General features: G+C 43.6%; 2 protein-coding genes across 5 annotated transcripts in view; one reads left to right on the forward strand and one right to left on the reverse strand.

The window, feature by feature from the left end:
- Positions 1-3,904, forward strand: part of Kmo (kynurenine 3-monooxygenase) — a 31,176-nt gene extending 27,272 nt beyond the window's left edge. For 2 of the 3 annotated variants that reach the window (XM_055608564.1, XM_055608577.1), the window contains 3 exons: positions 954-1,055; positions 1,145-1,203; positions 2,537-3,904. In XM_055608564.1, the coding sequence (XP_055464539.1) occupies positions 954-1,055; positions 1,145-1,203; positions 2,537-2,960 (585 nt within the window). In that variant the 3' untranslated portion in view covers positions 2,961-3,904. Of the gene's footprint in view, positions 1-953; positions 1,056-1,144; positions 1,205-2,536 lie in introns of all 3 variants that reach the window. The other variant, XM_055608571.1, reaches the window with a different exon arrangement.
- Positions 3,905-5,383: 1,479 nt separating this feature from the next.
- Opn3 (opsin 3) overlaps positions 5,384-23,444 on the reverse strand; it is a 28,388-nt gene continuing 10,327 nt past the window's right edge. Inside the window, exons 1-7 of one of the 2 annotated variants that reach the window (XM_055608596.1) lie at positions 22,227-22,521; positions 21,421-21,477; positions 19,897-20,136; positions 17,268-17,333; positions 9,785-10,104; positions 7,947-8,198; positions 5,384-6,099 (exon numbers count right to left, since the gene is read on the reverse strand). In XM_055608596.1, the coding sequence (XP_055464571.1) occupies positions 5,836-6,099; positions 7,947-8,198; positions 9,785-10,104; positions 17,268-17,333; positions 19,897-20,008 (1,014 nt within the window). In that variant the 5' untranslated portion in view covers positions 20,009-20,136; positions 21,421-21,477; positions 22,227-22,521 and the 3' untranslated portion in view covers positions 5,384-5,835. Of the gene's footprint in view, positions 6,100-7,946; positions 8,199-9,784; positions 10,105-17,267; positions 17,334-19,896; positions 20,137-21,420; positions 21,478-22,226; positions 22,522-23,444 lie in introns of those variants that run through there. The other variant, XM_055608589.1, reaches the window with a different exon arrangement.

Consider the following 23,444-nt stretch of genomic DNA (forward strand, 5'->3'; position numbering starts at 1 on the left):
TTAAGTCAGTCAAGTGAAAATCTCATGACAAATGATTGTTATTATTGCTTTAAAGATGGCAGCAGAGTGAAAATTTTTACACAATAAACAAGGAAAATAGTGACCACTTCCATTTCTCTTGAAGATAGAGTGTGTTCTTCAGCCTGTGCATAATTGTAGCATAATATGATGGAGTCCTAGAAGACACTGAAGATGTTGATATAAATTGCGTGACTCTAAAGATAGGTCACAGGCAAAAAAAAATGACTCTAGGTGAGGCTTCTTGCTGCTCAAGCATGAAGGCCTGAGTTCCAATCCCCAGGACACACATGAAAATTTGGGTGTGGCCATGCACTTGTAGCTGCAGAATGCTGAGGGCCTTGCCTGCTGTCAGCACAGCTCCCCCTTCAATGAGACTCTGCCTTGCTCGTATAAGAAGAGTGATGGAGCAGGACACCCTTCTAGTCTCTGCATGGATGTGCATGCAGAAGCGTGCTTCCCTGTGCACATAAACCACACACACTCAACGCACACACACAGGAAAAGCCGCTTGGTTACAACACAACATTTGTTCTAAGAAGTAATATAAACCAAGACAGACTTGGCTGCAAGTAATCCTTGTTGCTATAAACAAATGTTGCCACTAAGTAGCGGGCAACAGAAATTGATCAAATCTTTGAGCTCACAGGTCACTCACCATTCTGGTTCAATAAATCTTTTGTTGAAACAGTGATGTTTTTATATATTGAAATTGTCTTCTGAGAAGAACCAGACTGGATTTTGTACGTTTTCAAGGCAATACTGAAATTTCTTAACAGAGCTTGAGAATAGCTATTATGAAAAGGAATGTTATTTGACTCTTTTGTCAGCCTCCATTATTGTGACAACTGTGAATAAAGAATAGTAGTAAATTGTTGTAAGGAAATAGAGGCGCTTTGTTCCAGGTGTTCTTCTTAAGACTCCTGTCATTGCAGATGCGAGCACACGTCAACTCTAGGTGGTTCCTGCTTCAAAGGCTCCTAGATAAATTTCTTCACGCCATTATGCCGTCTACCTTTATCCCTCTCTATACCATGGTAAGGACTGCATGAAAGACTTGCCCTCATTCAAGACCTCTGTTTAGCTATTAAGGAACACACCAGATGCTTTTTAACTCTCCCTGCAGGTCGCCTTCACCAGAATAAGATACCACGAGGCAGTGCTCCGCTGGCATTGGCAAAAAAAGGTTGGAAGAAATTACACTATTAAAAGACATGATGTGTGAAAGTGTCATATAGTTTCACGGTCATAGTTATTTCAGGAAAATACAGGCTTGACAGGACAGAGACATAATGCGTGTCTTTCAAATAAAATCTGTCCCTACAGAGTATGATAGGAAGAAAAAAAAAAAAAAAAAAAAAGGAAAGAGAAATTGAAGAGGAAGCCCAGGCTGCTATTTCTCAGCGTTTTACCTTGTACCAGCAATGTGATCCATTCTCGACTTTTGCATTATGTGGTATCTTTGTGGGCTTAACTTGTAGAATTCGGCAGAATCGTGTCACTTATAAAACACTACCTAGTGGACTGCCGGGATGCAGTTGACACAGAGGTGCCGTCAGGCACTGCTTTGTGAATTTTATGACTTCATTTGTTGACAGTTTTATTGGGTGCATGATGAACCAGATGCAGTCTGTGTCCTACAGGTGGCAAAGGGGCTAGTAGGAAAAGTCAGACAAATAGAGTGGAGAACACTTCAGGAACTACTGCAAAGAGAGTATGAGAGCAGGCCAGACAGCAAAGACTGAAGAAACATGGACCAGGAGGCTCAGGGTGTAAGAATGACCAGATGAAGCTGGAGAGGCAAAGAGGACCTTCAGCATCCCGCTGAAGCAGGAAGAAGATTAGCTTACAGACATATGAGACGTTAGAAGGCTTAAATTCCCAGGCTAAGGTTTTAGATTCATCACTTTGCTGTGTGGAGAATGGCTTGGGAAGAATGAAGATCTATTTCTAAGTATTCTGTAAAGATGAATAAAATAGGATCTGGGAAGATTTCTCAGTGGTTATAAAACTTCCTGCACAGATACAAGAACCTGTGATGAAAGCCCCAGCTTTCACATAAAAGCTGGACACAGCACACATTTGTATCGCTCTTCTGTGGGTGGGGGGAGGCAGATTGTAAAGGCTTGCTAGCCAAAAACAGTGAGCTTCAAGTTCAGTGAGAGACTGTCTCAAAACAGTAAGTTGGAAAAAGAAAGGGAAACCACCTAACACTGATGTTTGCCCACTACATGTGTACACATTGGCCAGTATATCACACACACACACCAAATACAATAGGGTTCCTGACCTCCAAGATATAAGCATGCAAAGAGCCAGCAGCAGGCAAAGAACACTGAAATAGGAGCAGGGACAGAGAAGAGGTCAAGCAATCAAGTTGCTGCTTCGAGTTAAAAGCAACAGAGGACCATGCACTTGTCTATAGGAAGAGACTCGCGTGCTTGTCTGTGATGTAGGAATAAAGTTTATGTCACGATTCAACCTCTGATGAAAGGCTTTGGATTTCTGCTGTGCCTGCAGGTGATAAACAAGGGACTCTTTGTCCTCGGATCCCTGGCAGCCATGGGAAGCACTTACATGCTTGTGCACTACCTGTCCCCGAGACCTCTGCAATTCTTGAGAAGACTGGGCTGGACCGGAACCACTGGCTACTGGAAGAGGAGCACAGACCTTTCCCTGCAAATTCCATGGAGTCACTAGGACAAATTCCCTGCATCACTAACCATAGTGACAAGGTTCTGGGTAGCAAATGTTTGATTTCTCTTCAAAAAATCAAGGACAAAAAACATGTTTCTACTGCCATATTTAACTCACCACTAGAAAATAATTGTCAGCACATGTCAGTGTCGAGTTTCTGGGTTTTTGTCAGCGGAGCGAGGGGAGAATGCTGTGTTTGCAGTTTCCATCGCTTTGCATGCACGGCTGGGTCACTCCAAGTTTAAAACACAATAACCAAGGTCTCACTTCTCAAAAACATTTTTTTTTTCCCGTAAAAGACATTATAGGATCAACAACACCCAGGGCTGAAAACCACGGATTGTCTAGCACTACTTCCTCTTTGTAGCAGGAGACGGAGCTTGCCTAATCACAGGCTCCTAGCCACTTGCTCGCTAAAAGCAGGAGTGAAAGAGAGTCAGGGTGCACCAGCAAGTTCCAGGATGAATCTGTTATATTTCCTAGTCCCCAGGCACCAGAACTATTATCTTTTGAAGAGAAGGGCTAATAATGGCATCCTAAGTGAAGGATGAGAAAGGGTTGTTATTAGCAATAACTATATACAAGGGTGGAGCGGAGATGGACGGTGCTTTCCAGAAGCATGGGGACACAGTTTGCTCCATTTCAGACACACAGAAGCCATGCAGCGCACAGACACCCTCTCTGGTTCTTTCTTCAGTAGCTGGCTTACTGGGACACTCTAATTAGAGAGGAGGTCCTCCCCAATCAGTGGAGTTGGAAAGGGGCAGGGAGGAGTTAAGCGAGGGAGGGTGGGACTGGGAAGGAATGAGGGAGCGGAATACAGCCAGGTACAGAGTTAATAAAATGTAACTAATAATAAATAAATTGAATTCAATAAGGAGCTAGCGATCCTGAAGACAATCTACATACGAATGAAGCTGTAAATAAAAAATTCAATAAGTCAAAAAATAACAACCTTCCCTTCAGAGTGAAGCTTCACCAACAGAATGTATCATGTACAAAACAGTACTATCAGGGATTGAAGGCAATGTAGAAGAATTAAAGTATTTGATCGAAAAGTATATGTTTAAAATATTAATAAATGTGTATTAATAAAATATGAAACACACAAAAAAAGAAATTCTTGCCATTGTTAGTTTTGAGAGCTACAATACCAGTTTCGAGGAAATAAAACCCGAGGTAGTAAAGATTAAAAACAGTTTGGCATTTTCCACATTGTTAAGACATCCTTGTCTCCTCGTTTTCCTGGTAAGGGGATGTAGCTTGGTGATGGATTGCTTATGTAGTATGACGTTTATAAGCCTGTATATTTCATGGGCATGTGGGAGATACTCAGAAAGTGAGCTGGCTTAGGGGCTGGAGAGATGGCTCAGCTGTTAAGTGTGTGTGTGTGTGTGTGTGTGTGCCCTGATCTTGCAGAGGCTGCTAGTGCCCAGCATCCAGGTCAGGCAGCTCACAACTGCCATAACTCCAGGTTGAGGAGTTTCAATTCCTCTAGCTCCCTCTAGTTCCTGAACCCATGTACACATATCCACATATAGACTGCCCCCATGACATAATTAAAGATATTAGAGACCGTATTTCTAAAAAGAAGCAAAGAAATGCATGGAAAAAGCTGCAGGGGGAAAAGGGAAGGAGAGAAACAATGCGATTTTATTTTAGGTCAAAAAAAATAATATTTAAAAGGTGATTACACAATGTTGTAAAGAAACATCTTTAATAAAAATCTAGTACACTTTTTAAATATTTAAAAAGACAGTGAGCTGGTTTAGAAAGCCCTGATTTACATAATCTTCAACTAGAAGTAAAGTTGTAGAGACATGCTGAGACAAAGGAAAGGGACCGGAATCCCTGAAGGAGCAATCCCTACGAAGTCACGTTGGCAAGTAGGGGGAGGCTTTTCTTCCATCATTTCTTCTCCATGACTTCCCACTCAAGGCAACCCTGCAAAGTGGAGGACACTGGGGTAGCGTATTCCGTTCTCCTCCAGGTATGAACAATGGCACATGGGAAGATGTCCTCCTCATCAACACGACCCGTCAGTTATCCAGAGAGCCTCCTGATGAGCAGTGAAAATTAAATAATACACTGCATGGAGCCGGCTTGGTGGCTCGGCGAGAAAAGGAACTTGTCGCCAAGCCCGATGGCCTGATTTCGACCCCTGGGACCCACGTGGTGGAAGGAGAGACCTGATTCCCATAGGACAGAGACCTGTCCCCTGGTTTCCCCGTGCACAATATGACATGGATTGTGTGCGTGCACACGCATACAATGAATAAATAAGTGTAATAAAGTTTAAGTAACAGTACATGGCATTAGCACACTAAAACATTTGTTCCCATCCCCCTCTGGATGTAACTCTGTTTACTGGGAACTCCTCCTCTGGCACAGAACTTTTGGCGAAGTAGTGGGAAGCTATTAAAAGGAAAGGACAGTTTGTCAGACTGGTTTCTGAAACGAATAGATGGAGGTTTGACTCTTTCCTCCACGCCGCGTTTCTCATGGACGCCCTGCGCTGTGGCGGCATCAACCGCCCACGTGACCAGCGCAGTCTCTTTGCTTCTCTACAGCGCTTCCCGCGGTGTCTTCTGGAACTTGCCTTCTTAATCTGGAGCCCCGGCGGTCACACTACACACACCACACTACACACACGACAGCAGCCTTTGGCTTTCAGATGAAACTAGGGATTGATTTATTACCTCCTTTACAAGCCGAATTAGTCAAACATACAACGTGACACAGAAGGGGACCCAACACGCCAATGGACTCCACGTGTCCTGGCCACACTGCACACGTGTGTAAGAGATGGTTATTTTTACAGTGGGACATATTTGAGAAACAAAATGTCTTCTGTGCTTTGGCAAGTACGGTCGTTCAAATGTTGAATCCTGGCATGGTAGATGGCGGTGCCGGATGCTAGCCTTGTGCCACCAGGAGTCTCTCATGTTATAAAGCACCAATTTGTCTTGCTCGGTCGCTTCTTGAGGACAGACAACATATGGGCAATTCAGATTTCCTGCAGGGCCATGGAGATTCCACTGCTGTTACCCAAAATGGGGACTCCGGGACAGTCTTTACAGTAGACGTGTGGCGGCTCATGTGAGTCTCCATCTTCCGTTCTTACAGAGGGCGAACCTGGATTACGTTGGCCTTGGACGCGCTGCTTCTGTCAGTGTCATCTGCTGACAAGGACTCATCACTGGCGATGATAAAAATGATGGAAGAGGAGTTAAAGGTCACTTTCTTCTTTGGCCTGTCCCCGTCTTTCTGTGACATCACGATGGGCCTGATCTGCATTTCACTCTCAGCTGCTGGCAGGTTTTTAGCAGGCCGGTGGCATCTCAGCAGCCGGAAGCAGAGGAGCTGCAGAAGGGACCTCCGAAACTGTAGAGAAAAGTGGAGCAGCAGAGTCAGTTATTAAGTGAATATGTGGTCACTAGTCTGGAGTAAAATCCAAGATGGCTAGTTGAGATTTTAGTTTCTCTCTCTCTGTCTCTGTCTCTTTTTCACAACCTCAGGTGTCATGCACTGTGTCTATTCAGACAGGGACCCAAGGCCCGCCTTTAGGCTAGGCTGGCTGGCCAGTGAGTCCCGCAGTGACCCATATATCTCCATCTTCTTTGCATCTCCATCTTTGCTGGATTGCAAACACACACCACACATCTGGCTTTTTATGTGTGTGCTGGAGATTGAACTCAGGTCCTCATGCTTGCCATCTCCCCCTTTCTTGATTAGATGGCACCGAGTGAAATTATACAGCAATGCTCAGATCTACCTAATTCCACCCCCACCCCCCTGCCCAGTGACTTTTAGGTCTTTTATTTTACTCTAACTCTTATTAACTAGATGCAAAAGAATGCTGTAAATCTTTGTGGTCTCCAGAGTACATGAACCTTCTCTGAGGGCAGCTTTCCCTGTGGGTTTAAGGAACTCAGTCACTGCTCAGTGAGCAGCGCTTGAGTGACAGCCACTGGGCAGAGGTCCGCAGGTACTACTCAGGGCTGACAAGGTGTTCTACGTTTCTTAGACCCTCTCATGTGTCCTCCCTGCTTGTCCCCTTCTGCAAGAGCCTGGGCGGCCAAGGTTCAATTAGAGGAGCATCACAACATGCAGGAGATGGTTACTTCCAGGGACTGCCGTGTCACAGTGAACGCGCCACCTGTGCCCTCTGGTGTCACAGTAAATGTTGCTTCTTCGGGAATGTGCTGACACTCTGGAGCTGCCAAGCACTGAGTGTACCACCACTCACAGAGCATATAAATGCGAAGTGAACTTGTTTGCCTTTTGATTAAAACAAACTAAAAGTTTAATGCATGGGCTTTCCCAGTTCACGAAACATCAATAGAGACATTGATCTCCGTGTTCTTTAGTCCCTACCAACTATATGCAAGTCACACTTAGCTTACATTAATATTTCCAAATACACATTTGACTATGTACTCATGAAAGCAGTATTTTACAAGTCAAACTCAGCGCTCAACATACATTGCTATAAGAGTGAAGTACGTAACATGTTTTCTCACCTTCAGCTCCTTATCAAAAGAAGCACTGTCTTCGTTGGTTTTGTCAGTTCGCCGTATTTTTCAGGATTATTGTTTATTGGGAATTATTATTATTGGGAACTGGAATCATCAGGACTATTGGGGAGCTTGTTAGAAATGCAGACTATCAGGAACCCAGACACTGCAAATCAGAATGCAATGTGTGTGTGCGTGTGCGCGCGCGAGCGCGCATATGTGTTGATACCTGCAAAAGCCAGAGAGGGCATGGTTCCCCAGAGGCAGAGTCACAGGCAGCTGTAAACACCTGGCAGATGCTGGGACGCAAACTCTAGTCCTCCAGAAGAATAGCAGGCACCTTTAACCTCTGAGCCATCTCCCCAGCACACTTACACAAAATACTTTTCTGTTGTTGTTTTATTCTGTTTTGTTTTGTTTTGTTTTGTTTTGTTTTGTTTAAGACAGTGTTTCTCTGTGTAGCCTTGGTTGTCCTGGAATATATCAGGCTGACCTTGAACTTACAGAAATCTGCCTTCCTCTGCCCACCCTCAAGAGCTGAGATTACAGGTGTGTGTCACACCTGGTTATACAAAATTATTGACTTGGCATTTTTGTTTCTTTAGATTTGTTGTTTTGTTCTATCCTTGACATTGTTCTAAATTGTCAACCCCCATAAAATCTATTTCTACTTGTTTCCCAGGGTAAAAACAAGTCCTTAATTCCAGCACTTACCTTTCTGATCATGAAGATATAGATAACTGGATTGTACACAGTGCTGGATTTAGCAAAGAGATAAGAAACAATGGACACTGTTGGAGTGACCAGGTGTCCATAGCCATTAACCACCAAGAAGCGGGTCACAATGTAAGGCATCCAGCAGGTGAGAAAGACAAAGACCAGCAAGAAGCACATCTTGGCGACTTTCTTCTCATATCTTAAAACCTTGATCACTTGAATTGTCTGAAGATCTTCAACACAGCGAAGCTGCAGGAAGTGAAGAAAGCATGGGCCTGAAAGTGATCCCTTTTCTCTTTAAACAGGCAAGCAGCCACCATTATTTGTCCCACCTTCATGGAAAGAATAATGTACAGGACCACAGGAGGTTGATTTATGACCTAAATCTTGTAGCTAGACCTAACCGTTACCTCTCTGGGATTTAGTTCCCTCAGTTAAAACTTACTGTGGTTGAGCTAAATAGCTCCTTAGAATATCTTACTGTGTGTGTGTGTGTGTGTGTGTGTGTGTGTGTGTGTGTGTGTGTGTAGGGAGAGACACATGGAGATGGAGAGGGATGGCATATGCACCCCAGAGCACACATATGGAGCTCAGCTCAGGGGCAACCTCTAGCCTAGGTCCCCACCATCCAACTTGTTTGAAAATGGGGTCTCTCTACTAGCCCGCAAGGTTTTAGGGATTCTCCTGCCTCTGCCTCCATCTTGCTATACAGTTGCTGGTATCACAGATACACATTACTACACTATACCTGGCTTTACATAGATTCTGGGGATTCGAACTTAGGGGCTCATATTTGAACAGCAATTGCTTTACCCACAGAACCATCTCACAAAGTCCCATTAATGTTTTTAATGCTCTTCTAACTTATTTAATAAAAATTTAAAAAGTTATTGCATCCAGATTTTCAAGTCCCTACAAGACAATCTGAAAGGAAGGCTTGTGGTTGAAGGGAAACAATTTCTTCATGATCGAGGAAACTGTTTTTTTTTTTGTTTTGTTTTGTTTTTTGTTTTTTTTTTTCAGAGCACTGATTCATAAATTCTCCACCCTGGTCATGGACTTGTGCTGTCTGTACTGGGCATTCTACAGAGAGAAGCCTGCAACTTGAAATGCAGGCAAATTATCTGCATGGAGTTTTCTGCTAGGATAATAACATAGGCTAAAGTCAAATCTCTTTTTTAATCACTTCCCTTGTCTTCACCCCTTCCCTTATATCTACTCTGCTTGTAACTCAGTCCAAAAATAGTCAATGGTCAGTCATATATGCATATATATCCATATACATGCACACACACATACATATGTACACATACTACATATATATATATATGCAACAGACACACAGCAGCTGGGAAGTGGCACTCGGCTGAAGTTAACGTTACCATGTGGCTGTGCCCCCTTCGTAAGTTACCATATTCTTTTTCTGGCTGGTTCCCGCATAAAACCTGCTCAGCGTGTGTTCAAGTTCTTCACACCTCTACCAGTCTCGGTAAGTGGGTTCATGTGATCTTGCAATAAATCTAATTATGGAAATTGGAATTTTTCCTTTCAGAATTCTTAACTTTGGGAGTGTTGTAGGGTATTGGTTGGTACTGTCCATCTGTCCTTTCCTTGTTTCTTTTGGCTTTAGAGGGTGGTGTACAGAGAGCAATGTCATCCCTCATTGATATGCTCCGGGAATGACTCACAGTGCAAAGTTCTATTAGACAGTAAGTCCCGTAGGTCCTTCAACTCTGGGTAACAAACTAATCATCTAGGAAGAGTTTGATTCTTTTCACACCAAATGATGGATGTGGGCATGGTTTGGGGAGGGACATCCGCAGCCTTCAACTCACCATTCGAACAGAATACAGAATGTGACCATAGCAATGGGCTATGGTGCCCACAGGCACCACCAGGCAGCCAAGAAACAAGAAGAGCACAAAGGACGAGTCGTTGGCCTCCTTGGATTTCCAGTCCACAGTGCAGCCCAGTCCATGTACATCTAGGATGTACCTGTTCCAGCCAAGGAGAGGTGCTCCTGCCCATGCCAAGGAGTAGAGCCAGATATAGGTAATGGCCCTCCAGGCCCAGGAAAAATTGATCACTCTGGCGTGTACCACACGGATATAACGTTCATAGGCCAGCACAGTGAGGGTGGTGATGGAAACAAACCCTGCAAGAGAAGAGAGAAAAGTAAAGTATGGAGCAGGCAGAAGTCACATTCCACCACAAACACTGTACAGAGAGCCTGGAGCCAGCGGATGTTCCAGAAATAGCAGGAGAGCCAGAGTGCTAACGAACCAGGCTCCCCAGGAAAATCAATTAGGAATGTGTTTAGCTATAAAAGGAAATGCAGAATAATAACAGCATGCGGATTGTAGCACAATCCTGAAATGAGCCCTGAAAATGAGCCCAGTCCCAAATAATGCAGCCTCTACACAAAGTTCTGCCAAAGAGAAAAGAGCAGAATTAGCCAGGTGGTGCCAGAGCCATCTCCTCGCTCTGCTTCTGGCCAGCCATGACATGAGGCCCTGTCAGGACAGGAGTTTTTCTTTTTCACCTCACCTTCCACACCATGATGTTCAGAACACCATGAGTGAAATAAATCCTTCTCCTGTTTACTGTTTTACCAAGTGTTTTGTCACGATAACACAGAAGTAAATGGCACAGCCCATGGGCAGGCATGGGGAAGACAAGCACCTGGGAAGGTGCCATGCAGGATGACAGACCCATGTTGCAAAGGGCAGCTCTCACAGGGAAGGAAAACAAGACTCGTCTTCCAAAGAGGAACATGAAGGCAATGGGGCCCCTGCTAAGAGTTCTGAGGACCAGTCCAGCTCTCTTTCTTGCTGCATAGCTTCCAGAGAGTAAGACAATTTCTCTAGGTCCTGGATTTTTGCCTTCATAACACTGAAGATCCATTCACATTATAAAATTCTGTGATTAGAAAGGTGCAGAATGGAGAGACATCTGGTTTAAGAATCAGCACAGCAGTTAACATTCATTTGAGCCATGTGCTTTCTATGTGTAAGGGTGGAGCATTGGCACTTTTCCCAGTGTCTGATACATATGACATTAGTAAGAACTGCTGAACAAATAAATGAATATTTATCAAGTATTGACCAGAAGTCTGGATTTTGGAATATGGCATGAGAAAACAACCCTTCAGAGAGCCGTGACCAACAGCAAATGGTACACCTCAATTTAAATTACAGTAAGGAATTCTAGAGATTAAATTAGATGTTCTGTTTCAGAAATCTAATTTTAGTCTATTAAATTTTTTCCATCAAGAATGATATATGCTTTAATTATGTTCCTAGAAAGACATCTATAAGCCTAGTTAATGACATAATAAGTTGATGGTTAAAAAAAAAGTTGACTCTATGAAGTTTACAAATATTATTATTAAATATAATGGTATTTAATTTTATAACTAATTTCAAATAATAAAGCTTGACCTTAAATTTGACATCAGCTTACATTGGATATGGTTTAGTTCTTCACAGGCAAGAGAATTTAGTGCAAAGAATTTCACTGTTGTAAACTAACAAGTCTCAACCTAACTTTATGAATAAATGAACTTATTCGTTTATTAGGGGTACGCCAGCTACATGCTGGCATAGTAAATATGAACAGGCATACGATTATGTTCACGTGCAACTCAGATTCGTTCGGTTATTAACCATTTGCTGTCTATCTACATGTCAATCGTGGTGCTAGAAAGCAGGCACGGCATCCCATAGATAACAGTGCCGCACAGAACTTCAGGTCCAATGGCAAGTCCAGGAAGAAATTCAACAAGGTAGTGAAGTGCAATGAATGCAAAGATGGGGAATGGCACACAGGTCAGGACACTGACTCCCTGGGGGAGGGGCATGAGCAAGGCCCACCTTTCTTAGATCCTCCTGGGCAGGACACGTGGATAGATGAGCAGTGGCTGTAGTCTAACTGGTCTTCCATGGCGACCCACTTAAAATGGCCTGAACTACAGCCCCCTGGCGACATAATAGCAGTCCCTCTAACATGCCTGTGAGTTCAGAGTTAAAATTATTTCCTGTGGGCGGGGAAGATGGATCGGTTAGCAGAGTGTTTGCCACCCAAGCATGAGGACCTGAGCATGAGTCCCAGGACCTACACAAAAAGCTATGTGTGGCGGCACATGGAGACGGGCATGGATTCGTCAAGCTTGCAAGCTAGCCAGCAGGGCCTTCTCAGTGAACTCCAGGCCAGTAAGAGACCCCATCTCACAAGACAAGGTAGACAACAGGGTCACCGTGGGTGTGGACCTCTGACCTAAGACTTAAGGGTGTGGGGTCCTTCTCACCTGGGTGCACAGGTGTTCCTGTAAAAGCAAGGCTAACTCATGTGCAGCAGGAGAGGGCAGAGCAAGATGAGGTGGAGTCACTGTATGTTAGGGCTAAGGCACGACAGCAAGCTAGAACAAGTCCTGGCAGGCTGCATCTCGGGGGTGACCTCACAAAGATATACATGAAATGGGTCGTGAAAGACGTATGGGGCAGGCATTTGTCATGGGAAAAGAAACTCCACCAATGCAAACTGAGCTCTCTAGGACTCTGGTGTGACAGCCTGGACCCAGCAGGTCTTGGAAGCGAAAGGTGGCAGAGCCATGCTGTCCACATACAGTGGCTGGCTGTGGTCTGCCGCAGGGATCCCAAAGGGTTATTCCATCTCACAGAACGGCTTTTGGCTCTATCTTGAGGGCAAACAGAAGCAGGATGATCACACCTATTGCACATGGAGGTGCCAATGGCAACCTCCTGCTCAGGACTGCCCACAGAAACAGACTGATATGCAGCATTTGAAAAAGTTAAATGGTTCCACCAGTGACGTTGCCCAGGTAGGCTGGGAACGGGAGCACGTGGGTTTGCTAAAACATCATAAACATCCGACCCAAGAACTTGTTAAGTACACCAGACCCTCACTTAGACCCTGTACAAGGGACATGCCACTGTGAGGTGCACACTGACCTATCATTTGACCATTCATCAAAGGGATGGACAGGCACAGAATACCTGTCTTTGGTGCCTTGTACCCTTGTTAATTCAAATGCTGATTTCCCCACCCCCAACTCTCTGGTTTCAATCTGGATATTGCATTGTGATACTCACTATAAGCATCCTGTCTCAACTCTTGTGTAAACAGGACACAAATAAAGCAACTAGATACAATGTTGTGCAATGGGAGGAGCCAGAGGACAGGAAAGAGGGGAGGAGCGAGAGAACAGGAAGGGGCGAGAAGGAGGAGGAGCTCGAGGAGAGCAGAGTGTGAGGAGAGCTGAGCGGGAGGAGAGAGCTTGGAGGACTTAAAGCATGAACCAGACCTAAGATTTCACAAAAAGCAAGTAAAATGTGGGAAATCTAAATGTTAGGAAACTGAGGGCTTGGAGGTTTAGGAGGGAGTAAATATTGCCCAGCATTGTGTTCTAGGTTAACTAAAAACCCAGTCTCTGTGTGGTGATTTGGTTATACAGCCACTGAGGATTAACAACAGCATTACCAGAAGTTAAAAAAAATAGTAAATATTTATAACTAAATACAACAGTGCCTCAATCCAGCTGGGCTCCCCATTGACTGACAAGTCTGTCCATGGATTAGTTTTAGGTGTGTGCACAGTAAGACAACCTATGTCCTCTGAGTAGATCTTTAAGGGAAAATTCCCATTTACTTTCTGATGCCTAGGTAGGAATTGGTGTTCTGAACTACGGTAATCAGGCTTGGCAGCAAGTGCATCTACCTGCTGGCCTTCAATAATTTTTAACAGTTTCTTTTGTATTTTCATCCACATTTAAAATTATCCTGTGCTATGATCCTGGCGGCTGCCTCCTTCCTCACTGGCCACAATCCACAGCCAGACTTTCATTGGGAAAAGGAAGGGGCAGGCCTCCGTAAAGTGGGAGAAGGGTGACCACGGAAAGTAGTGCCTTAGGGGCCGGAAGCAGATCACCAGGGAAGAATGCAAAGGGAAATAGAGAACTGAGCTCAGAAGCAAGCTCAGTGCAGCCACTGGAAGGGTCTGTGAACCCTTCGACTCTGAAGATAGCACTGTACAGTGTCAACTCTTTCTAGTGCTGCTCACGCCATGCCCCCATCGCCAGCTGCTGCGAGCTGGCAGCTTTGATGACTGCAGACAGCAGTCTCCTCGTGTGGAGGAAACAGCTGTGTCTGGGACCTGTCGAAGGCAAGGGAGGCAGGGCTTACTCTGCCTGGAACGCTGGGATGGGCTGTAGGAAGACGGTTTAGAATTGATGAGGATCAAGACTTTACGGGGTCGATGCAAATTCGGACAGGAAGCAGGCAAAGCTGAGGGGTGGGGAGATGGATCCATAAGTAAAGTGCTTGGTGTCCAAGTGTCGGGACCTGAGTTCTGATCCCGACAGCCCACATGGAGGTGGATGCAGTGATACAACCTGTAACCCCAGCACTCCTACCGTGAGATGGGAGGTGTGGACAAGAGAATCCCTGGAAGCTTATGGGGCAGCGAGCCTGGCATAGGAAACGGCGAGCAAGCAACCCTGTCTCAAAGGTGGAAGAAAGGCAAGGACCGACACCTGAGGTTGTCCTCTGATTCGTGTGCAACCACACTCACACACATGCAGACGCAAACACAAACATACCCCATACACACAGAAAGTTAAAAATCTGAGATGCAAGAGGCATTCAAATGTTAATTCTCTGAATCAGCTTGAGTCAGTTTTTTTTTTTTTGAAATCCAATTTGATGATGCATTCATTTATAGCATTTACTAACAAACATACAGTAAACACACAGCATTCTAGGTACCATGCTAGGCAATAAAATATAGAAAGTAAGTTATGAAACAATCCAATTCTATAATAAAAGAATACATTTGAGGCCGTAGTCCTATATTAAATCCGGGATTGCTTTCATAATTATTTATCTGACCCCAAGAGTTAACGTAATACTATCTCAGGGTGTGTTCGTGCTTCATTTTAGAATGTGAATGAACTTGGTAAAATGGTAATGCATAAAGTGTTTTTGTACCCTTGAGAGTAAAATTGCTTCAGGTTGGTGCAGGCTGGACAGAAAGCACAGGGACAGAGAGCTTTGAGCTTTTCAACGTTTTTCCCTACTTTGGCCAGTAGATGGCCACACCGGGTAGCATATCCCTAGATCTCCGTCTAGCCCGGATAAGCAGTTTCGTGCCCAACAGAACACAAGCTTACAGCAGTACTGCCCACCTCGCGGGCCAGATGTTTGCATCTGTTACAAGAGCTGGTGTGGTAGGGCCTAACGCTCGAGGTAGCACACACGCATTTCATGGAAAGTGGTAGGAGAAACTTCTGGGCGGAGTGGGACGCTGGCGTTTTAACCACGTGGGGGAAGGGGCGGGGCCGGCGAATCCTATCCAGGAAGAGGAGAGGCTGAGCACTGCTTATCTGCATACAGCAGTGGAAAGCAAGCCTTATGAAGGCTGCTTCATAAAGACGCTTTCTTCCTTCTGTGAGAAACGTAAACGAAACGTGTCACCTATTATGTCAAAGGGTTAAGTAGGACAAAACCCATTAAATTTTTAAAAGAAGCCAGTTTGCAGAAACGTAAAATTTCCGCCGGAGTCAGCACTCCGTTTGCCATCAAGGATGCACGCAGTGCTTAAAGCTGCAGTCTGCCTAGCAAATCTGTCGCTAAACTAGACAATGTGAGGTGGAGATCTGACCACTCAGAATGAGGCGCAGGACCGCTTTATGCTAGGATTAAAAATCCTGTGGGGCCCTGGCTGGGTGTGCTTGCTGCTTTGATGAAGCACCCATCTGAAGAAAACTGCCTTGAGAAAAACAAAAAACAAAAACAAACAAACAAAAAAAACGGGATCACGTGATCCAGTCCTAGTTCCAATTAGTACCCTCTACTCATATTTGAACATTAAGGAATAGAGGTACATTTACTATGTTTGAAAACACTTGCTTGATATTTTAAGCAAGGTGGCAATTCTTTGACGCTTCATTTACGATATCCATTTGTTGGAGAAGCTTCCTCACTCCCTTCACAAAGTGTTAATTGTTTAACAGAGTGTGTCAGGGATGGTTCTGAGCAGCCTCTTGTATGGTTTCATTTAATTCTCTCAACACTCTGACGCGGGCAGAAAGTACTGTTACCATTGCTGTTAAACTGAGCAAGGGTTCAAACCCCACAGCTCGCTTCCAAAGTTCAAGCTTGGGAAGCATCCTCATTTCTCTGCAAGTGAAGTGGGCTGTTCAAAAAGGAGATTTAATCTGCTCATTGCTGACTACATATCTCTCAACACTGTGCTTACCTTCTTTATCAGGTCATTTTGTAAGCTTAGTATTTTCCAAGCCGTTGGAACGATCAGTTTCCATTTAAGCAATAAAGGCAGGCAGTTTTCTAAAACACCAATATGACAGTAGTTTTTTTTTGGATGACCTCATTTGGGTTTTAAAAACAATGTTCTAATGAATCATCTCCTCTATCGTATCTACTCCCCACCCTTTCTCAGAGTCCGTTTTCAACTATTTCTTCTAAAATATATATCTTTCTGGATAGTACACAAGATCCAGTTCCGAAAATAAAAAAGCACAGCATTAAAGGACTCTTTAAAATGTGTTTAAAATACTAGGCTAAAAACTTGTGCTAAAATAGAAAAGATGATTTCAGCAGCTGAAGAGATGTCTCGGTGGTTAAGAGTCGCTGTGGCAAAGGACTCCGGTTTGGTTCCCAGCACCCACCTTGTGGCTCACAGGGGATCAGACACTGTCTTCTTACCTGGGAGGGGACCAGGCACACACACGGCATGCATGCATATACGTAGGCAAAACTCATCCAAATAAAAAAATGTATTAAAATAAAACTATTTCAGATACCTTAAGCAGATCTGTTGCTCACTGCCAAGCAGAAACTGCCACTCTGTGCCTGTAATGGCGTATAATATCAAGCTGCCTTATGGAAGTCACTGAGTCTCCTGAAGAGAGTCACTCGGCCAGGCAGTATTCATATGTTGGTCTATGGCTCTCTTCTCACAGTTCAAACATCTGCTGCTGCTCCTTTTACCTATTCACACTGCTCCTCACTAGTGTTGCTGTGGTTTTGTCCCTTAAATATGGTAATTTTTTTTAAAGGAAGGAGGGATAAGTAATTGTTGATGCAGCTGGTAAAACATGGGGTGTGGACACCCTAGGGTAGCTTGAAAGACACCCCATGATTTCTCTAGCCATGATCTCGTCCCACTATTTAGGTCTTCTGATACCAGTTCCCATTGGTCCCTGACTCCTTTGACTTCCAGCTTGGCTCTGTCTTTTCTATAGCCTTGCTTGGACAGTCATCTCAGTTTTAAACTCTTTACCTTGACCTTGAGTTGGCAGTCTTAGCTCTTTCCTCCTCCTTTCCATGGAATTGCCAATCCCTGCAACTGTAGCAGAGAGAAACAGCCCCATTAGAACCCACTCTGTGCTTAATTGCTGCTTCCCAGAGGACAGTGAACTCAAGGTGGACAATGTTCTGAACCTATGACTAGTCTGAGGTCAGAGGTTCCCACTTGAATGAAAACCCAGATCATCTGGCTGCTGATTCAGGGCTTTTTCTGGGTTGTTTTCCTAGAAAGATTTGTCCAAAGCAAGTTCCTGTGATCAAAGGGTAAGCTTGAGGTCTTTTTAAATCCATGAAAACAAATCTACCTATGATTTATGGAATAGTGCCTTCCTAGGGCAATGAATCTAGTTTCTAAGTATATTCTGGGATGCTAGATTCATAAATTGGCACTGACGAAACAAAATCTGAGATAGCCCACATGAGCAAATTAAAAATACTAAGGAAGCTTTAAGGTGTAGCTCCATGGTAGGGTTTTTGCCTATCATGTGCCTAGCACCACAAAAAGAAGTAGAAAGCATAAGGGAATCTGAGAAGTACCTAATTATATTTCCATTTAGTCACTTTATAATTTACAAAACTCTCAAGAGAGCCAAATTGTACAGCAGATGGTAGCAACTACTTTAAGTGACTTTCTATTATGATGCCATGACTCAACTAGAGAGAATCCAAGCAGCCTGAGGGACCAAGCCATTTTTCTAAGAATGAAGAGCTGAAGAAATGTGTGTGTGTGTGTAAGCAATTAATCAACTAGAATATATAAGCTGCCCAGGATCATAAAAGGAGAATGGAGAGAGAAGATAAGAAGCCTGTGGGATGTGTTAAAGGGAGACACTGATACATGGCCTGGGAAGTAAAACACAGGAGCAAAGCGTCTAGAGCTTAAAGCAATAATTTATCAGGTGGCTCTGTGGAAAGTTTAAGGTGAAACTCATCTTGGTGACCAGGGTGGGGATTTGGGACAGGCAAGAAAATAATTTCCTCCAAAAAGGAAAAAAAAAAATTCCTCCAAAGTCCTAGTTAGTGAGTCTCCACTGGCAAAAGAGGGAAGACAAAGAGCAAAAAAAATGGAGGCTAAGAAGGGAGCTTCATAATTGTGTTGTCCAAGGGCATAAAACATCTACATGATGTGAGAGCAAGGCTGGTTCCAGAACCACTCAAGTTTTCACTTCCAAGGGAGATTTATCTTTCCTTTTCCATGAACATAAGCTCTCCAGGTCAGGGCAGCAGCCCTTTCCTTGACAGTCTTTTTCTTGGCAGGAGGTGTCTCAAATGCTGACTCTTAATGCTTAGCCCATGAAAACAGGAATTGAGTGTAAAATGGCTCCTATTGTGATTTTGACAGACTTTCAGATCAAATGACCCAGGACTATTTGGATAAATGTCAAGTCTTTAGTGTAATCCTTTTCCAGGTTTTCTACCACAGGCCCATTCATTAGGCAAACACACAAGGGTACAGAATCTTTCCGTGAAACCCCTACACCAGAATGCACTACAGACCTTTGACTGTACCATCTGCCCCAACCATCTCCATACCCTATTTTTCTATTCAAGCCCTTGAATTGTTTCACCACAGTCCTCGCCACCTGCAGTAGAGCAATGGCACCACTATGTTCCTTTATCTGGGCAGTGCCCTTACAGGAAGAAAAAAAAAAATTAAGGAGCTTAACATAGTCTGGCTCTGAAATAACATCATTAGGGCAGGCTGGGTTCAGTGTGAACCCACTCTGGAGCAGTTATAAAGGTACTGGCCATAGTTGCCTCAAATCTTTGAGCTTTCACAAGCTTACAAAGGAAAAAAATATATATACTTAGGAATCTCAACAGTCCAGAACTAATAGAAGAGTGGGAGCTCCAAGTCAAGTCAAGCAAGGACTTCATTTCTACCATGCTTCGGACAGGGAAGGCTATCCCTATCATCCCATGTAAATCCTTTGTATCCCTGAGGTCCAGGGCAAACACCTTCTCATTAGTGAAGCATTCCCAGATCTCCCACAAGTAACTTTCCTGTGATTTCACTGAGCTATGTCTGTGTTTCCCAGTCATTTGTACAGCCCGTTATATTCATTCAATATAACATAGTAGCTGTGTGTCAGTGCTGGCCCCAATAGACCTCAAGCTGCACTACCTACCTTTTGGCGACTCTGGGAGTTAATGAACAGCTGTCTTATTCCCACGTGGAAACACTAGTGTTTTATCACTGGAGTGACTTTTAAAGGGTAATTAGTATAGGGAGGAGACATGAACAGTTCCTGGAATGTGTGTAGTTCCTTTTGCCCCTGACTACATCTGACACCTCTCTGAAGACAGAGGCATCTTTCAGTCACAGTACATGAGTTAATGGTATCAGATGGGCAGAGCTTGAAGGCATTTCTGCCTCCTTACTACTCACCAGCTGTGTGATGTTCATCAAATTCCATGCCTTCAACGTGTTTTCTTTTCTGCAAAATGAGGCCAATAAAAGCACCTACCCTAGGTGGCTAAGGAAGATTAAACAAAAGATATCAAGAACTTACAGGAGTGCCTGGGAAGCATTAAGTGCTCAATGTTAGTTATCATCCATACTCCTAAAATTTAGCCCAGGAACTGGGCTAACTACTGCTTACTGAGTGCTGGTTGTATCAGAATCTCTGCATCCTGATGTGGCACCGTCTTCTCAAGGGTTTCTGTGTTAACAATAAGTACTCCATCATAATTAGGCATGTCCTGCGGTAACATCTTCTATTCGCAGCCAATTTGTGGCCTGTCTCAACATCTGGTGAACCACTGGTGGAGTGCCAAAGTAAGTGCAGTTCCATTGTGGGCAGCTTTAGTTGTTCTGTTGGCGCCTCTAAACTCACAGGAACCTGTCAGATGCGTGTAATGAGAACCTTCACACAATACCCTTTTCAAAGAACATTTTGAAATATGCAATTTTTCTATTAGTTTTGGGGTGGTTTTTCTGGGGCATATGAAAAAGTCTTTATTTCTAGTTGTCTTGGAATTATTCTATTTCTAGGAAATGTTTTGAAAAGTCCATGAAATTTCTCATTCATATCAGACAATTTTTAAAAATGGAGACTGTTAACTGATTCTCTGTATTGTTTGCATGATCCTGAATCTCCAGAAGAAAGCCACTATTGACTTGTAATAGAAGAGAGATGGGTGAGTACAAGCAGCGTCATGTAGGAAGCAGACAATCAAAGTACTAGATTCCTGTACATAACGATATAGTACAAAAAGCATATAACCTAGTTAGAAATCCCAAGGCAAACAGGCAGACATGGGGCAGAGAAATGAAGTTCCTAGTGAACACTCAGAATGTTCACCTGCCAGATGCCTCAGTCTTGGCAGCACTGATGTCTGTGCTGAGTAACTCCCTGTGGAGAGTGAGCTGCCTTGAGCATCTCATGAGGGCAATACCTCTATCTCAGTCTTACCACTGCTGGTATTGTCCCCTTCCCCATTTTGACCACAAAGTCTCCCTAATGCCTCCTGGAGGGTAGATGTCTTGGTTTGAGAACCAGTGCTCTAATAATAGAAAACTAATAAAAATATTAATGGAATATAATTTTCATCTTAAATTGAAAACTTGTACCATTTTGAAATGGTCTTACTGGTTCATTCTAGGCTAATTCTAAAATAGGAAAATTCATACTTAATAACTGCCTAAAAGCAAGATCTTTGGATCTTTAGCAAGACATTCTGTGACAATTCTTCCTTATGATGTATAAGGTTTGAGATTTATTCAAAAGGTTCAACTATAATAAGTATAATGACGCTAACATACAAGAATATCCTAACTCAGCAATATTAGTAAATATGAGATGAACAAAGGAACAAGTCTATCCCAAAAAATAGAGTACTGGGGGGGCTCTATTTATATGACATACAGCAAAAATAAATGAAGCGGGACAAACATACATATAACCTCAGAACTTGGGAGGTGGAGGGTCACAAGTTCAAGATTATCCTTAGCTGCACAGCAAGGTGGAGGTCAGCTTAGGCTTTAAGACCCTGCTTCAAAAAGCCAAAACCAAGGAATATCCTGGTAGAAAACCTCCCATGTGGATGTCTCTAAGGATTATGTCCTATAAACTACAAAAAGCTTGGAAAAGCTATGCCCTTCTGACTGAACTGCGAACACCTACCTTCCTGACACCTTGTCAATCACACTCCTTGCCATTCTTCCTCTTGTGGGCATGCCTCTGCAAGTAGTTGTAAGGAAGTGTACAGAGGATTAAATATATGTTTAACAACAGTAAATGCTAAATTCACAGGACAACAGCAGGAATAATTTCTATAAATCTCTTGACAGCAATACCAGGATAAAGCCACTTCACATGTAAGCATAATTAACTTCCCCATCATCTCAACCCCAATCAGTCTGCTTGACCTGCACAAATTTTACTTTATAGAATGTTAGAAAGTGAAGTTCTCAGAACCGTCGCTCCTCAGGTCGTGACTTATGTTTTTGCACATGCATGTGGAACAGTCCACTCTGTTCAGATACAGGGCAGGTAGCACCACAGCATCCTAAGAGATGCTGCTGCATCTAAATACTAACTAGGGGTCCAGGCACATGACTTAGATCTCAGGACTCAATGTGAAGTAGATATACACCTGCCCTTCCTTGCTTTATAGTGGTACCCTGAAGAAACTACTCAATGCCCTATGCACACTATAGTCAATTGCTGTCCCGGTATCCATGAGACAGTCAAATTTAGTCGCTCAGGACATGCATGGGCACATCTTACAAAGCTGGAGATATTGCTCCCCCTGTTAAAACATGAATGTATTCTTTCATTGGTTAAAAAGAAGGAAACAGTACCTCCTTTTAATAAAGGTTAATAAAGGAGGCTAGGGACGTGGCTCAATTGGGAGAATGCTTGTCTAGCATGCATGACAGCTTGGGTATAACTTCCAGCACCCCCAAATTAGGTATAGTGGCACACACCTGCAATCTCAGCAGAGGCAGGAGGATCCGAAGTTCTTCATTTGAAATCTAAGCTCATGGCAAGTTCAGAGGCGGCCTGGATATATGAAGTCTTGTCTCAAATAAACAAAAACAAAAATAGTAACAGTCAAAAATACTGGCAAGATGGTTATGTGGGCGAGTGACCTGCTGACAAGCCCACTAGAGCCACCAGAAAGGCAAATAAAACTGACCCTAAGCAGAGCATTCTTTTCTGATACTTTTAACTCTTCATACTCTGCCTCCTCCCTCATTGGTTGTTTACACTCCCACCTCCCTCAACACTCATGACCTCATGCTGTGGGCTCAGTCTCTTGTACTTCTTTTCCAGGCAAGCTGCTCAATGTTAGATGGAACAGATTTCAGCAATCGTTGAGTGACCCAGCTTTTAGCTTTAAGCAGCCTGTTTCCAACTATGCAGCTCAAACCTGTTACCCTCTTAAAAGAAATGCCATGAAAACAAAACAAAAAGATGTTTGAATGTTCTTACAAACTGTCAATCTAAAAAGTAAAGCTTACAAAATAGTATTAGAAAAAAAATGTCATGTATCAAAAGTGGAAGGTTGTTTTTGGTTTTCAGATTAAGGACAAGGGTGATGGGAAGAAATGTCACAAATGCTTGTTAATGGGAAGGCCACCTTACCTTAGAAAAAGAATTCCAGCAGGCTTCTCAAGTAAAGAACATGTCCTATTTGCTTGCATATTTTTAACCCCTAAAGTTACTGATGCCAACTCAAAATCATGACAGGTGTTTAGCTGATGTTTGTTTAGTTAAATCAGTTTGCATCACTCAGGTGGGGTGAAGAGAGCACTGGCCTGTGTCCACATCCCTAGGTGTACCCTTGGCAATGGACTCCCTGCAACTGCTCAGTGGATACACTTGTGAACTGACTTTACCTCCATGGCTCTCAGACTTAAGTCTGCAAAGCAGCGTAGGACTTTATATGTGGATTGCTATGTAATTCTCATTCTCTATCTCCTGAGACCTCTATCTCCTGAGACAGAATGTCTACATAGCCCAGGAAGGTTCATTACACAGCCCAGGCTGGCCTCAAACTTAACAGCAATTCCCCTACCTCAGTCTCCCAAGCTTTGGTATTACAGGTATGTGCCATCATTCCGGGCCACAGAAGATCTTCACACCGATGAACTGGAATGTACCTACTATTTTCATGATTATTTCTTAAAGTCAGACAACTG

This window comes from Psammomys obesus, unplaced genomic scaffold, assembly GCF_907164565.1.
Source record: "Psammomys obesus unplaced genomic scaffold, mPsaObe1.curated_primary_1811, whole genome shotgun sequence".
Lineage (NCBI taxonomy): Eukaryota > Metazoa > Chordata > Mammalia > Rodentia > Muridae > Psammomys > Psammomys obesus.